Source organism: Dipodomys spectabilis, unplaced genomic scaffold (genome assembly GCF_019054845.1).
Source record: "Dipodomys spectabilis isolate Male_0828 unplaced genomic scaffold, ASM1905484v1 ptg000504l, whole genome shotgun sequence".
NCBI classification, from domain to species: Eukaryota; Metazoa; Chordata; class Mammalia; order Rodentia; family Heteromyidae; genus Dipodomys; species Dipodomys spectabilis.
The window spans coordinates 211,698-225,281 of record NW_024871181.1 but is presented as its reverse complement, the minus strand read 5'-3'; the positions used below and the strand labels follow the sequence as shown (position 1 = coordinate 225,281).

General features: G+C 47.7%; 1 protein-coding gene across 2 annotated transcripts in view; it reads right to left on the bottom strand.

Moving 5' to 3' along the window:
- Dhcr24 (24-dehydrocholesterol reductase) overlaps positions 1-13,003 on the bottom strand; it is a 39,877-nt gene extending 26,874 nt beyond the window's left edge. The window contains exons 1-5 of one of the 2 annotated variants that reach the window (XM_042669690.1): positions 12,658-13,003; positions 8,646-8,801; positions 3,438-3,543; positions 2,746-2,864; positions 783-1,046 (exon numbers count right to left, since the gene is read on the bottom strand). In XM_042669690.1, coding sequence (XP_042525624.1) covers positions 783-1,046; positions 2,746-2,864; positions 3,438-3,543; positions 8,646-8,801; positions 12,658-12,888 — 876 coding nt within the window. In that variant the 5' untranslated portion in view covers positions 12,889-13,003. The remainder of the gene's footprint in view (positions 1-782; positions 1,047-2,745; positions 2,865-3,437; positions 3,544-8,645; positions 8,802-12,657) is intronic. The other variant, XM_042669691.1, reaches the window with a different exon arrangement.
- Between the last annotated feature and the right edge of the window lie 581 nt (positions 13,004-13,584).

Below are 13,584 nucleotides of genomic sequence, written 5' to 3'. Positions count from 1 at the left end.
TACATTTCTTCATTCATTGTTGCCTCCTCCTTTGTTTCCCCTTCCCATCTCCAACCTCTCCATTATAATGCTTTTGTAATCAAACAACATGTATTGCAAGAGGAAGTACATTAGCAATAGTTGGCTTTGGGTCATGTTTATAGGCCAGCCTTTGTTTAACCTCCAAGTATTGTATGTGGTATAAGTTGAACGAGTGTCCAACTGGATCCCAAGGCATCAAATCAACTACTATAGAAATTACATTAGCCCTTAGAGCCTCAGTTTCCTCTTGGTGAAATGAGACTACAGCCAGTGCTGATGGATTACCTCTATAATCCTATCTCTTCAGGAAGGTGAGATCTGAGGATTGCAGTTCAAAGGTAGCCCAGGCAGGAAAGTCTGTGAGACTCTTATCTCCAATTAACCATCAAAAAGCCCAAAGTGGAGGTGTGATTCAAGTGTCAGAGCACTAGCCTTGAGTGAAAAAGTCAAGACAGTGCCCGGGCCTTAAGGATAAGTCTCAGCACTGTCTGTCTGACACACACACACACACACACACACGTGCTTACTCACTCACTCATACAGGCAATAGGGCCACTGTGAGAAGCAGACGGTATACCTCTCAAGACAGGTCACATTCCTGGCAGGTGGCAGGAGCAGAGGAGATAGAAGCTTTCATTGTCATCTGAAAGTGGGGTCAGCTGCCTAGACCCCAGGTAGGTAGACCCAGGGAATAGCTTCATAGAGGCTCAGTCCCATCCCACCCCATGCTCCCATCTCGTCTTAGTCTTTGCCTGGCCTACCTTGGTAGAGTCCACTTCATCTGTCATGACTCCTGTCATGATGACGGCCTCATCCAGGGAGTAGAGCAGCCCTTCTACAAAGTGGTTCTCTGACCGCCGGGATTCTTGGGTGAATTTGTCACAGATGGCCTCTAGGCCACGTACGGGTTCAAACCGCAGCTTGACATACTTCTTGGCAGGGATGATACGGATCTCAGCAGCCACCAGGAAGCCCAGGGTTCCACAGGACCAGGGCACGGCATAGAACAGGTCTGAGTTTTCAGACTGTTGAGACAGAATTGATACATGTGGAGGACTTGATGTGTGGATCCCAGGCCATGACACTCAGTCAACTGGGGAAGCTGGGGTCTCTGGGCTAATCTGTCACCATCTTGCATGATAGGAACAAAGACCTTTACCATCTGTACTTAGTTTTCCCTTGATATTTAAGCTAATATGCCCTCAGCTGCTTGCCAATCATGGTTGCCCAGCAAAACAGCATCTTCCCCCTTCCATCTAGTCACAGCCACTTAAGACACAGGCTCCCCAGGAAAGAAGTCATGACTAGAAATGTCCAAAGACCCCAGATAGGGGACAAAGAGGCAAGGGATTCCCAGACCAAGCTAATCAAGAGCTAAACCCTTGCTAAGAGTCAGGATAGTAGGAGACATGAGAAAGTCTCTGGCTATAAGAGCTTTTCCCACTCCACTAGCTTGTGGGATCTCCACTCACCCCAACACACAGCTTAGAGATAATACTATCCTCTTGAGAGATAAGGAAAAGTCAATCTCCCAAGAGGTGACCTGTTTTCTCTAAGGTACCCTACAAAGTCAGCCGCTCAGGCAAGATGGCCTAACTCAGCATGCAGTGTTCCTCCTTCAGTACCTCCTCTACTCCACAGATCTTTTCCTAATTGCAGTGTTTTCTTGTTTTGACATCTGTCTCAGATCACTGCCTTTTCCTCTGACCATTCTAATTTAGACTTTTTGATTCTAATATAGCACCTTTCCAACAAATCTATGTCAACCCTGCATGTACTCCTTGGGGGTGGGCAGGGTAGGCTGCAGGAGGGCAGAGGCTGAGCTTGAGTGGTCTCCAGAGGGCCAACAAAAGCCTCTGGAATAGCAGAACTGGCACAACCAATGCCTAGTTGGGTTACCAGCTCATCCTTCTTTCTGATCACAGTAGTAGTAACCAGTTGGCAACTGCCTGCCAGAATCTAGGCTTGGAGCTTCACATACAGAACCTACTTACACTTCCCAAGCATGCATTTGTCAGGAGTCTTGGCCTTGATACAGGCCTTTGTCTGTTCTCTGTTGAAAACAAATAGGTCAAAGACAGGACCCCAGTGTCAGTAAAGTATGCTTAACAGATAGGGTCTTCACCATGGTCCATCTAGCTCAGCTCAGAGCTCCCAAGCACAGTACCTTTTCCTCACTCCCTGAAAAATCCACTTCAAAAGGAGCTCATGTCCCTCCAATCCCAGAAGCCCCTTCCATATGCTAGGCCATATCTGAGTGAGGTTAATTAATGTTCCTCTCTTTAGGTAAATTGCCTTAAATGACGGTGTCCCACTTTGAGTGACAGAATGAGCTTTTATTGTAACAAAGCAGTTCTTCTAATCTTTTATTCACACCCCACAACTCTGATATACAGCTTTACTACCAATACCTGACTTCTGCACAGTCAGTCTGGTGTAGCCCAACTGCCTGACTTTGAATCCTACTAGTGTGATCTAAGGCAAGTTTATTAACCACCTGTGCTTAAGTTTTCTATCTGAAAAATGTGGATAAAAATAGTACTGACTTCATTGGGTGTTCAAGATTAGTGCATTCACAATAGTGTCTAAGCACATGTATCATTCTTTTGTTATTATTATTGGTACAGCCTGCAAAGGTGTACTTGAAGTGAGGCACCCTGGGAGAGCCACTTCTCTGACCCCATAATCCTTAACACCCTTGGTATGCCCCATTGTGGAACTCACCGGAGTGCATCTCACAAAGCTGCCATCGGCCAGGACCAGCTCATAGGCAGTGCAGATGTGTTGGAACAGGCCGTACTTGTGGGATGATGACTCGATGCCTGTGCCCATGATCAGCCCCCCTACAGAGACACATGCCAGTCAGAGCTAGCAGTGATGTGCAGGGCACAGCTTACTTAGGAGAGAAGGGCTTCGATGGGAGTTGAGGGCAGGAGTTTGAGTGGATATGCATACCCTCACTGTAGCCAGCTTCAACTTAGAAGCCTGTGTGCTCACTCTAAGAGAGGCTTCAAGGAAAACTGAGGTCAATGGGGTAACAGAGAGCTGTGATCCATGGGAAGATGCTTCCCCTTGATATGAGAAGGATTAGGGCCCACAAATCCTCTGGGAAGAGGGACTAGAAGTATTCTGTGTGTTCCACAGGTAGAAGTGGCATACATAAGTCACAAGGAAGCAGATTTGAGTTGGAAATGAGGAAATGCTATTGAATAATAGTGCTGTCTATTCTGAGCTCCTCAGAAATAGAGTAGTAGACAGTGAAAGCCCCATCATTGACCCCAGCAGGTAAGAGATGGTAAGTTCTATCCCTGATGGAAGACTGGCCATCCCTACACCAGATGGAAGATGGCCAAGGCCCCCTAGCCCTGATCCTAGGACCATCTGACTCCTCTTGCCCATGAATATGGAGTCCTTACCTACTGTGAGGTCATCAAGCTCAGGCAACACAGGCAGGGTCCAGCCAATGGAGTTCAGCAGAGCAGTCACCTGACCCATGGACACCAGGGGTTCCACACGTACAATCTGTAGACACAGGGAAAGAGATGTTTCAGGAGAAGACCACCATAAGGAGGCTTCTCAAGCTTTCCTACTCAGCTGTGTATTCCTTCTAGAACACTACACTGCCTTTAGTTACAGTGAGTGATGAATCAAAGCCTGTCAAGTTTTTTTTTTTTTTCTGGTCAGTCGTGGGGCCTGAACTCTTGGCCTGGGCACTGTCCCTGAGCTCTTCAGCTCATGGCTAGCACTCTACCACTTGAGCCACAGCACCACTTCTGGTTTTCTAGTGGTTAATTGGAGTTAAGAGTCTCATGGACTTTCCTCCCCAGGCTGGCTTTGAACCATGATCCTCAGATCTCAGCCTCCTGAGTAGCTAGGATTACAGGCACGAGCCACCAGCATCTGGCTTCAAATATTTTTAAATTCAGAAATCTTTCTTCATTTTGCTTATTAAAATGGTTATTTACACTTTGTTGGAATATAAAACATGTCTTGCCTGGGTATAGGTACCACCCTAAGAGGTGAGGGTGAACAAAGACAGCACAGGAAAGTGAATATGGTCAAAATCATTTATGTAAATGTGTGAAAAACAGAATGATAAAGCCTGCTGATACTAAGAAGGGGACGGGAGATGAATGACAAAGGGTGTTAAGTCCAATCAAGGTGAATTGCATTCACCTTTGTATGTATCAAACCTCCTTGTACAAATAACTGATGCTAATAAGTAAAATTAAAATGGTGAAACAGAAGAAATGACCAGAAAAGTGAGAAGTAAAGAAACAGATTAAATGATGTAGGCCTATACCTAATTTTATGCCAGTATGGGGCTTTGAACTTCAGGGCCCCCATGCTTGTTTAGCTAGTGCTCTACTACTTGAGGTACTCCTCCAGCCCAGATTTTTGCTGGTTAGCTGGAGATTAGAGTCTGGTGGAATTTTCTGCCTGGGCTGGCTTTGAACCTTGATCCTCTAGGTCTCAGTCTCTTGAGTAGCTAGAATTATAGGTGTGAACCCACTATTTTGTATGTTTTATTTAATATACCCACATAAATATGGACTTACACATACATGTAACTGTTGCCTTTTTGTTTTCAAGTTAGTGTTTAGTTATGACCATATCCTCCTTTATCATGAAGCTGAGTGTGGCAGTACATTATCTGTAATCCCAGGATCTGGGAGGCTAAGGCAGGATGATGGCGAGTTCAAGCCCAGCCTAGCCTACATAGTGAAACCCTATCTCATAAACAAAAAAGCCAAATAAGTATTTGAGCTGGTGGAAAATAAAAGAACATAGACTGTTACTTGCTTAGGAAAAAAAATTACAGCATTAAAGATCTATATTAAAGGGAAAAAAATAAAGAAAAAAGAAAAATCAATGGCCTAAACCCTTCACCCTAAAAAACTACCAAAAGGGTGATTGGCACTAGTGGCTCATGTATGTAATATTTGCCACTTGGGAGGCTGAAAATGATGGGATTGAAGTCGGAGGCCATCTAGGGCCTACAGCTCATGGGATCCCCTCTCCACGCAAAACTAAGATGGTGGCTTCTATTTGTTATCCTAGCTATCAGGAAGCCTAACAGGTGGGTCACATCAGGTATACCTGGTGAAAAATGAAACTTTCCTTAAAAAAAAAAAAAAAAAAAGAGGGGGCTGGGAAGGTGGCTCAGTGGTAGAGCGCTTGCCTTGCATGCCTGAGGCCCTGGGTTCGATTCCCCAGCACCACATAAGCAAAAAGAAAAAAGCCAGAAGTGGCGCTATGGCTCAAGTGGTAGAGCGCTAGCCTTGAGCTGAAGGACAGCGCCCAGGCCCAGAGTTCAGGCCCCATGACCGGACCCCCCCAAAAAAAAGAGCAAAAATCAATCTGTAGATGTGACTCAGCAGCAAAAGTGTCTGCTTAGCAAGTGTAAGGCCACAAACTCAAACCTAAGTATGGCAAAAAAGAAAAATAAACTACCAAAAGTGGCTCCACCAATTCTTTCTTCAGACCCTGGTGTCTTCCCCCAACACTAAAAAGAAAAGAAAATTAAACTCAAGTAAGAAAAAATGACAGTAAGGAAGACCACAGCAGAAATCAATGAAATAGAAAAAAAAAAAAAAATCAATGAAGTCAAATGCTAGTTCTTGAGAAGATGAGTAAAATTGATTAGCCTTAAGACAGACTGACAAGGGAGAGCAGAATCAAATGACACAATGAATGACCTGCCATAGCTCCAGGTGCTACAGATGTTAAAAGGACAATGTGGGAATGTGACAGAGTCTGTTGATAAACTGTGCAACCTAATGAACAAATGTCTGAGATCAAAGTTCAGCCAAGAATAAACTCCAAAACACTGATTTTTAGTTTAAAAAATTGCTCACAAAGGAAACTCTAAGCCCAAGTAGTTTCACTTTATGGTGTCCTTAAAACTTCTAGAATAAAATACAGAAGAAAAACCTTTGTGACCTTAGATTAAATACAACATCAAAAGCATGAGGTACAGGGGCTAGGAAAGTAGTTCAGTGGTAGAGTGCTTGCCTTGCATGCATGAGGCCCTGGGTTTGATTCCTCAGCACCACATAAGCAGAAAAAGCTGGAAGTGGTGTTGTGGCTCAAGTGGCAGAGTGCTAGCCTTGAGCTGAAGAGCTGAGGGATAGTGCCCAGAGTTCAAGCCCCATGACCGACCAAAAAAAAAAAAAAAAGTATGAGGTGCAAAATAGATGTTAACTGAATTTTATCAGAATTAATATTTGTTGTTTTTATAAGCATCCGATTTAAAACCAAAATTGGCAAAAAGGGCTCACCCAAGAAGAGAGACAAATGGCGAATGTGCACAGAAGGTAGTAATATTTTTGTTCATATGGGAAATGTAAACTAAAACCACCATGAAATAATACACAAACAACTCTTACAATGGCTGGAGTCCAGACTAACTATGCAGCCGATTTCAGGATAATATGGACCAAAGAGAAATATTGCTGGTGGGGATATGAAATGCTGCAACCATTTTGGAAAACAATGGGGCAATTTTCCCTAAAAGTTCTACATCTATCGTGTGACTTAGTCATTCCATCCATTCCCAAACAGTCTCTTTATGTCTATAAGAAGATGATTCATAAATGTCTACAGGCATTTTATTCATAATAGCCTCAAAATGGAAACAGCCCAAGTGTCCACCAGGAGGTGAATGGATAACCAAACTCGCACATCCACCCAAAGGAACACTATTCAGCAAAAAATAGAGTCTCCAGTATTGATATTGCTTCAGTGTGGATAAATCTGAAAATTACTACTAAAGAATCTATATATACTGAGTGATTCCAATTACATCAAACTCTGAAGCTAATTTACAGCAATAGAAAGCAGATCACTATTTACCTAAGGATGAACGGGGACAGCAGGAAGGAATTAACAGGTGGCATGAGAAAACTTTTGGGGATGTTAGTTATGATCAATTTTCTTGATTCTAGTAATAGTATCTCATGTGTGGACTTGTCAAAAGTTCTTACTTAGCTGGCTGTCCATTTGTTTCTTTTTTTGTCTGTGGGTGTGGGGCTTGAACTCAGGGCTGGAAGCTATTCCTCAGCTTTTTTGCTCAAGGATAGTACTCTACCACTTTAAGCCCCAGTGCCACTTCCAGTTTTCTGGTAGTTAATTGGAGATGAGAGTCTCACGGACTTTCCTGCCTGGGCTGACTTTGAACTGTGATCCTCAGACCTCAGCTTCCTGAGTAATTAGGATCATAGATATGAGTCACCAACATTCAGCAAGGCTGCACCTTTCTATTGGCACCATTTTTTACTGTATAGCAAGTATGGAGAGTATGGTCAAAGTACATTATATGCATCTATCTAAATATAATGAAACCCCTTTGTATATTTAATTTATGCTAATTTAAAAAAAATCTTTTTTTTTTTTGGTGAGTCCTGGGTGCTGTCCCTGAGCCTCTTTGTGCACAAGGCTAGCATTCTACCACTTCAGCCACAGCTCTACTTCTGGATTTTTCTGAGTAGTTTACTGTAGATAAGAGTCTCACAGACTTTCTTGCTTGGCTTTGAACCATGATCCTCAGATCTCAGCCTCCTGAGTTGCTAGGATTACAGGTATGAGCTACTGGTGCCTAGCTCAAACCTGTTTTATTTTTTATTTTTTTAAGGCAGACATGCTCTCATAAGAAAACTGAAGCACTAGCAAGTAGATTTACCATTCACAATAACTTCCTATTATTGAACATTTCATTATCTTCAGAGAGAAATAAAGGTGTAGCGAGGTATGGTAGCACAGGCCTGTAATCTTAGCAGTCTAAAGGCTGAGGCAGGAGGATTGCCAGTTTGAGGCCTAGTGAGTTCCAGGGCAACCTTGGCTATGAAGTGAGACCCTGTCTTTAAAAAAAAAGAAAAGAAAAGGAAAGGACAAAAGAAGTGATACAGCCTATCTGAACTGGGAATCAATTAAGCCAGATTTTACGTAGAATTATTAGATGAACCAAAGAGTATGCATTTTGGGGGCTATTCAGCAAGTGAGTGTCTTAGGATCCTTGCCACAAGATTTCCTCTCCCGGACACTTTTTTTTTTTTTGGGGGGGTGGGGAGGGGGTCCAGTCGTGGGACCTGAACTCTGGGCCTGGGCACTGTCCCTCAGCTCTTCAGCTCAAGGCTAGCGCTCTACCACTTGAGCCACAGAACCACTTCCTGCGTTTTTCTTTTTGCTTATGTGGTGCTGAGGAATCGAACCCAGGGCCTCTGGCATGCAAGGCAAGTGCTCTATCACTGAGCCACCTTACCAGCCCCACACTTACTTTTTTTTTTAACCAGCATACCTCCTTACCAGGAAGGGCTAAGTAAGTTCTCCTTTGCTTCTCATTTCAGCCTGATTTTCCATCGACTGTTTATAGATAAATGAGGAAAGTCAAAGAATCCGGAGCTCTCATTGGCCTGTCCAGTGGATGGGGCTGTGACTACTATCTCCCTCTGGGGGGGTGTGGGGCTTGGGAGCACAGCAGTGTGGGGCAGGGATTCCCCTGATGACCATGGGTCTTGGTCCTATCCACTCTAGAATGCCTGGGCTAAACTCACCTTGCTCATAACTCCCCCCCAGTGCGGTAATGCCTGCCTTACTCCTAAATGCAGCGGATAATACACTCTCACCTGCTTCTTGGTGTCCACTTCCAAAATGTCCATCAGGTTGATCATGATGTTTTTGTGCGTCTTCTTGTACTTGCCAACCCGCAGTGAGACAGTGAGCCAGCCGGGGCGACCCGTGCACATGAATGTCTTGCTGCCCTGCTCCTTCCATTCTCGTACCTATAACCATGGAACAAGGCTGAGGTGGCCCCTTCAGGGACCAGAGTAGCTCACAGCTGGGAGGGAGCTGGAAGAGATGCCTTCACTTAGGCCCCGGGAGGTATGGCTGCCCTCTCTATCCTGCTTATCTTTTCCGCTGATAAGATAGAAGAGCCAACTTGTTGCTATACCACAAGGCAAAAACCAGTAAGATCAACGTGCTTTTGAAAACATTATCTTACAAGTGCAGGAAAGATTTTGTAAAGATAATGAGAGTAATAGTCATTTCCTGGAGGCCCCCACTGGGCTCAGCACCTATCGACACTGGTTTGCTAATTCTCATAACAATCCTAGGAGTTTGGGCAACCCCTTTTGCAGATGAGGAAAATCAAGAGGCAAAAATAACTTGTCCATGGAAGTGGCTCTGTGGCTCAAGTGGTAGAGCGCTAGCCTTGAGCTAAAGAGCTAAGGGACAAAGTCGTTTAAATAAGGATACAGGTGGACCCATTGCAACAATGAGAAGTACAAGTTGTCATGTGGAAAACGAACTTTACAACTTTGGTGGGGGGGGGAGGGAGGAGGCTGGGAAGGGATGTGAACAAAGGAGGAGGCTACAATGCTTGATAAGAAATGTACTCATTATCTTGTCCATGTAATTGTAACCCCTCTGTACAGAATGTTCACAATTAAAAAAAAAAAAAAGAGCTGAGGGACAGCGCCCAGGCCCAGAGTTAAGCCCCATGATTGATCAAACACACACACACACACACACACACACACACACACACACACACACACACACACACACACACACACACACACAACTTGTCCGACCAAGGTCAGACAGATAGAACCCAGATTTACAGCCAGGATGGTAACTACAGGCCCATAGGACAGATAGGCTTACAGTCAGTCACAGAAGAACGGCTAACACCTATGAAGGCTGATTCTGTGCCAAACCCTGTTCCAAGCATGTGCTAATTCTCATACCATTCAAGCAAGTAAGAAGGAACAGGGAAGAACCACAAGCCAGGGGAAGGTGTGCTGTTGGCAAAGCTTTAACTGTAGGTAACTAGGACACAAAACACAGAACAAAGGGTAAGGGTCAGAAACCCAAGCGGAGCCATTCTGTCCATGCAGAGATAGATAAGGGCTGTAGTCCTCATCTATGAGCATCAATTCCTTCTTCTACTTCTAACAGTCCAGGTTCTGTTGGTTCAAGCCAGGCTGATTCTCTTCCACTCCTACAGGCAGGCACATGACAGGTCTGCTGCAATCCTTTTGGCTAAAGTAAACATTTTAGGGATTGGGTTGTCACCTCAGTCACACCAACGAGACTGGTTCTAGATACTCTCTCTTTACTGGGGTGGCTAAACTGGCTGGATCTAAAACCAGAAACAAGGGCCCTCCAAGGAAGACAGATGCCCTGGCAAAGGAAACCCAGAGAAAGCAAGAGTCAGGACATGGCAGATGGAGAGAAAGATGAAGATAGGGATCTTGGATACAGTCATGCCTGAGCCATTTTTATTCCTGGACTTTTTATTCTAGAACCTGAGCCAGCAAAGCCCCTTTTATATCAAGCCAGTTTAAATTAAGTTTCTATCTTTGCAGCCAAGAATCTTGTTAAATACTGGTCAGGCAAGCTGTTCAACACAGGAAAGGGCTTTCCTAAGATCAGATATTACACTAGCACAAGAAGTAGAGGTTATTTAAGGTGCAGGGGGGGGGAGGGTGGGAAGAGAAAAGGATTCCTGTGAGTTGGGGGTTAAGGGTGAAATGTGGGATTCTATGACCATACAGGCCTAGCCCTGCCCAAGTCTGCAGAGGTGTGAGGGAGTGGGTGCTGTATTCAAGCTGGAGGATGCGTAGGCAGGGGGTAAAAGCCATAGAGCTCAAAACACTGGACCGAGTCCTATTGGAAGATAAACAAGACTGGTAGAGAGGCAAGGTCAAGGACAACAACATAGTTTTAGGATTATGTGTAGGCCAAAGAGAGATAGGGAAGGCTCAGCAAAAAGGCAAATTGTCAGACAGGTATCATACCTAGGCATGCAAGGCATGAAGCAACAGAACCAAGCTTGCAAGGTGGAAGAGATGAGGAAAGAAAAAAATAAACGAGACTCTTATCTCCAATAAACCACAAGAAAACCGGAAGTGGCGCTGTGGCTCAAGTGGTAGAGAGCTCGCCTTGAGCTGAAGAGCGTGGGGACAGCACCCAGGACCAGAGTTCAAGCCCCACGACTGAGAAAAAAAAAAAAAAAGTGGAGCTTTCAGGCTCTGAACTCAAGTTAACCTGAGTTAGCCACATTTACAAGCTCTGAGGTCCTGGGCTCTGACTCACAGCTTCAACTTCAATCTTTCCCATTAGCACAACAGGTATCATTTATACTAGGGTAGCGGTAAGGACTATAGCTAATTGTGTCAGGGGCACAGGGCAGTTTCACCATAGGGGTTGGGCTGGCCAGACTCCTTGTTTTTTTTTTTTTGTATACAGTGAATTCTGTTTCATTTAGTTTAATAAAGAGCTCACTAAGCTGTCTTGAGCCTGGCCTTATGAGCCAGAGGTGGTGAATCAGTAAAAGTCTCTGCTAGGAGGGATTGATCTAATTCAGCCAAGGCAGGGAAGCACAGGTTCATAGTTTGAAGGGGGGGGTGGAGGGAGTGGGGGAGGAATGGCAGGTAGATCAAGGATCTAATTTAGATCAAGCATCTAAATTAACCAGCACAACAACTAGGAAGTAAGATGCCAATGGAGAGGGAGGGCAGGCTGAGCTCTGAAGCATGGGTTGTGAGCTGCAAACCTCAAGGCAGCAGTGCAAAGCACTTCCAGAACTGCATTCTCCTCCCACCGGGCCAAGGTCTAGCCTGTGGTTGCTTTCTGCATCCATCCTTAGGATTTAGTGTGGGGTACACAGAGCCTGGAGAACACACAGGCTGCTCCACCTGCCTTGGGGGAGGGGGAGTGACAGCAGCAGGAAACACACAAGCTCTCTGCAGCCTGATGCCTTGCCCTAAGACAGGAACATAAGGAGGGGCAGAGAAAGCCAAGAAACCACTCAGGCCCCAAACCTATGCCAGCACTGGGATGTGGTGATGGATACTTCGCTGTAGCTACAAGCAGGATCCCAGGCCCCGTGGGCACCAGCAATCGGGGAGCGCATGCGGTTACTGGGCGATGGGCTACTGCATTTGTCAAGAGAGTCCTCTGTCGGTCAGGGCTGAGGCTGTACATCCCAGGTTGGAGGCTGGATTCTACCTCCTTGCTTTCATCCTCTACCCTACACAGCAGCTTGCTGCTGCAATATGAACTCGAACCGCCAACCTGGCATCAAGGCCCCTCTGCAATCTACCTCCAAGTGAGTTTCCAATCTTCTTCTTTTGGGTGCCTTCACTTCTCCTCACCCTTCCCCCACTTCACTGCCTTGGCTCACAGTTACACCAGTCTCTCACCTTAAGATACCTTCCCCAGTCCTTTCCCCTACTTCCCAGCTCCACCTACCGGAAGCCTTTCCTCCTCTGGAATGCCCGAGCCAGCAAAAGCTACCTGACAGTCCTCTCCCCGCTCACCCCTCCTAGATCTGCACTTGCCGCACCTGCCGTGCACGCACTGGGCACTCTAGAAACCTCCGAGCAGTGTTTTGACGCCCCAGTGCCTTTGCTTATTCGGTTCAGCAGCTCCCCAGCGCCCCCTCCACCCCCGCGCCTTCACACGTCGGTCGGTGGCAACCCCTCTCCAACCCCAGCTCCACCGCCGGGAGCTGCCCCCGACCCCCCCCCCCCGCACCCCGCCGCCGGCCCCGCGCCGCACGAGCCGGGGCCGCTGTCCCCGCGCACGCCGCCGCGCGTCCCGCGGCCCCGCCGCCCCGCCGCCGCTCACCTGCTTCTGAATGTCCCGCACGCGCTGCTCGTGCAGGCGCGGCGCGCTGCTGAGCTTGAACACCACCCAGGCGCGCACGTAGTAATAGATGTCGAAGATGAGCGAGAGCGGCAGGAGGAAGAGGCACACGAACACCCAGCGCTGGTGGATGAGCACGAACTCCAGCCCCTTCACACGCACCCAGAGCAGGAAGAGCAGCGCGCACACCCCCAGCGACACGGCGGGCTCCATGCTGCCGCGTGAGCCCGCGCAGCTCGCCCGTCACCGTCGCCCGCGCCGCACCCGGCTCAGCTCCGCTCCGCGCCGGCCGCGGCCTCCCGGGGAGTCTGAGGTACCCCCGCCGCCTTGCGATTGGCTTAGGTCGCCAAGGTTCGGTGGGCCGAGACCTGGGAAGTGACCAATGGCGAGCCGCGCCGGGGATCGGACCAGGAACACGCGGTTCTCATTGGCTACGGGAGCCCGGCCGCTCCACCCTCTTCTCGCCGACGCGTGCGAGGAGGGGCTGACCCGGGCCGGGGGCGCTGCTGGGGTCGGCGGAGGTTGGGGAGCCGGCGGGGCGACGGCCAGGGGGCTGGGCTCCCCGGGTGCTCCCCTCACCGGCGGAGGGAGGAGGGCGCGGGGTCGCCCTTCCGCTCTCCCTCAGGGGCGCCCCCGGAGACACGCATCGAGCGGTCACGCGCAGCGTGACCTCCCGTGGGTTGGTGGCGCGGCGGCCTGTGAGTGAACCTTGACCCGTCCGGGTCAAGGTCCTCCCTCCTTCGGGTCTGCTGGGCCTGCCGGGCCTGCCGGGCGGGGAACATTTTCCTTTTTCGAGGCATTTTCCACGAACCTAGTCACCCAGCTGTCCTGGGTGGTGGGTGGTGAGTCCCATTTTAGGAAGCAGCCCTCCAGACTGGCGACAAACTCCCGAGGAAGCGGGTGCGCGGG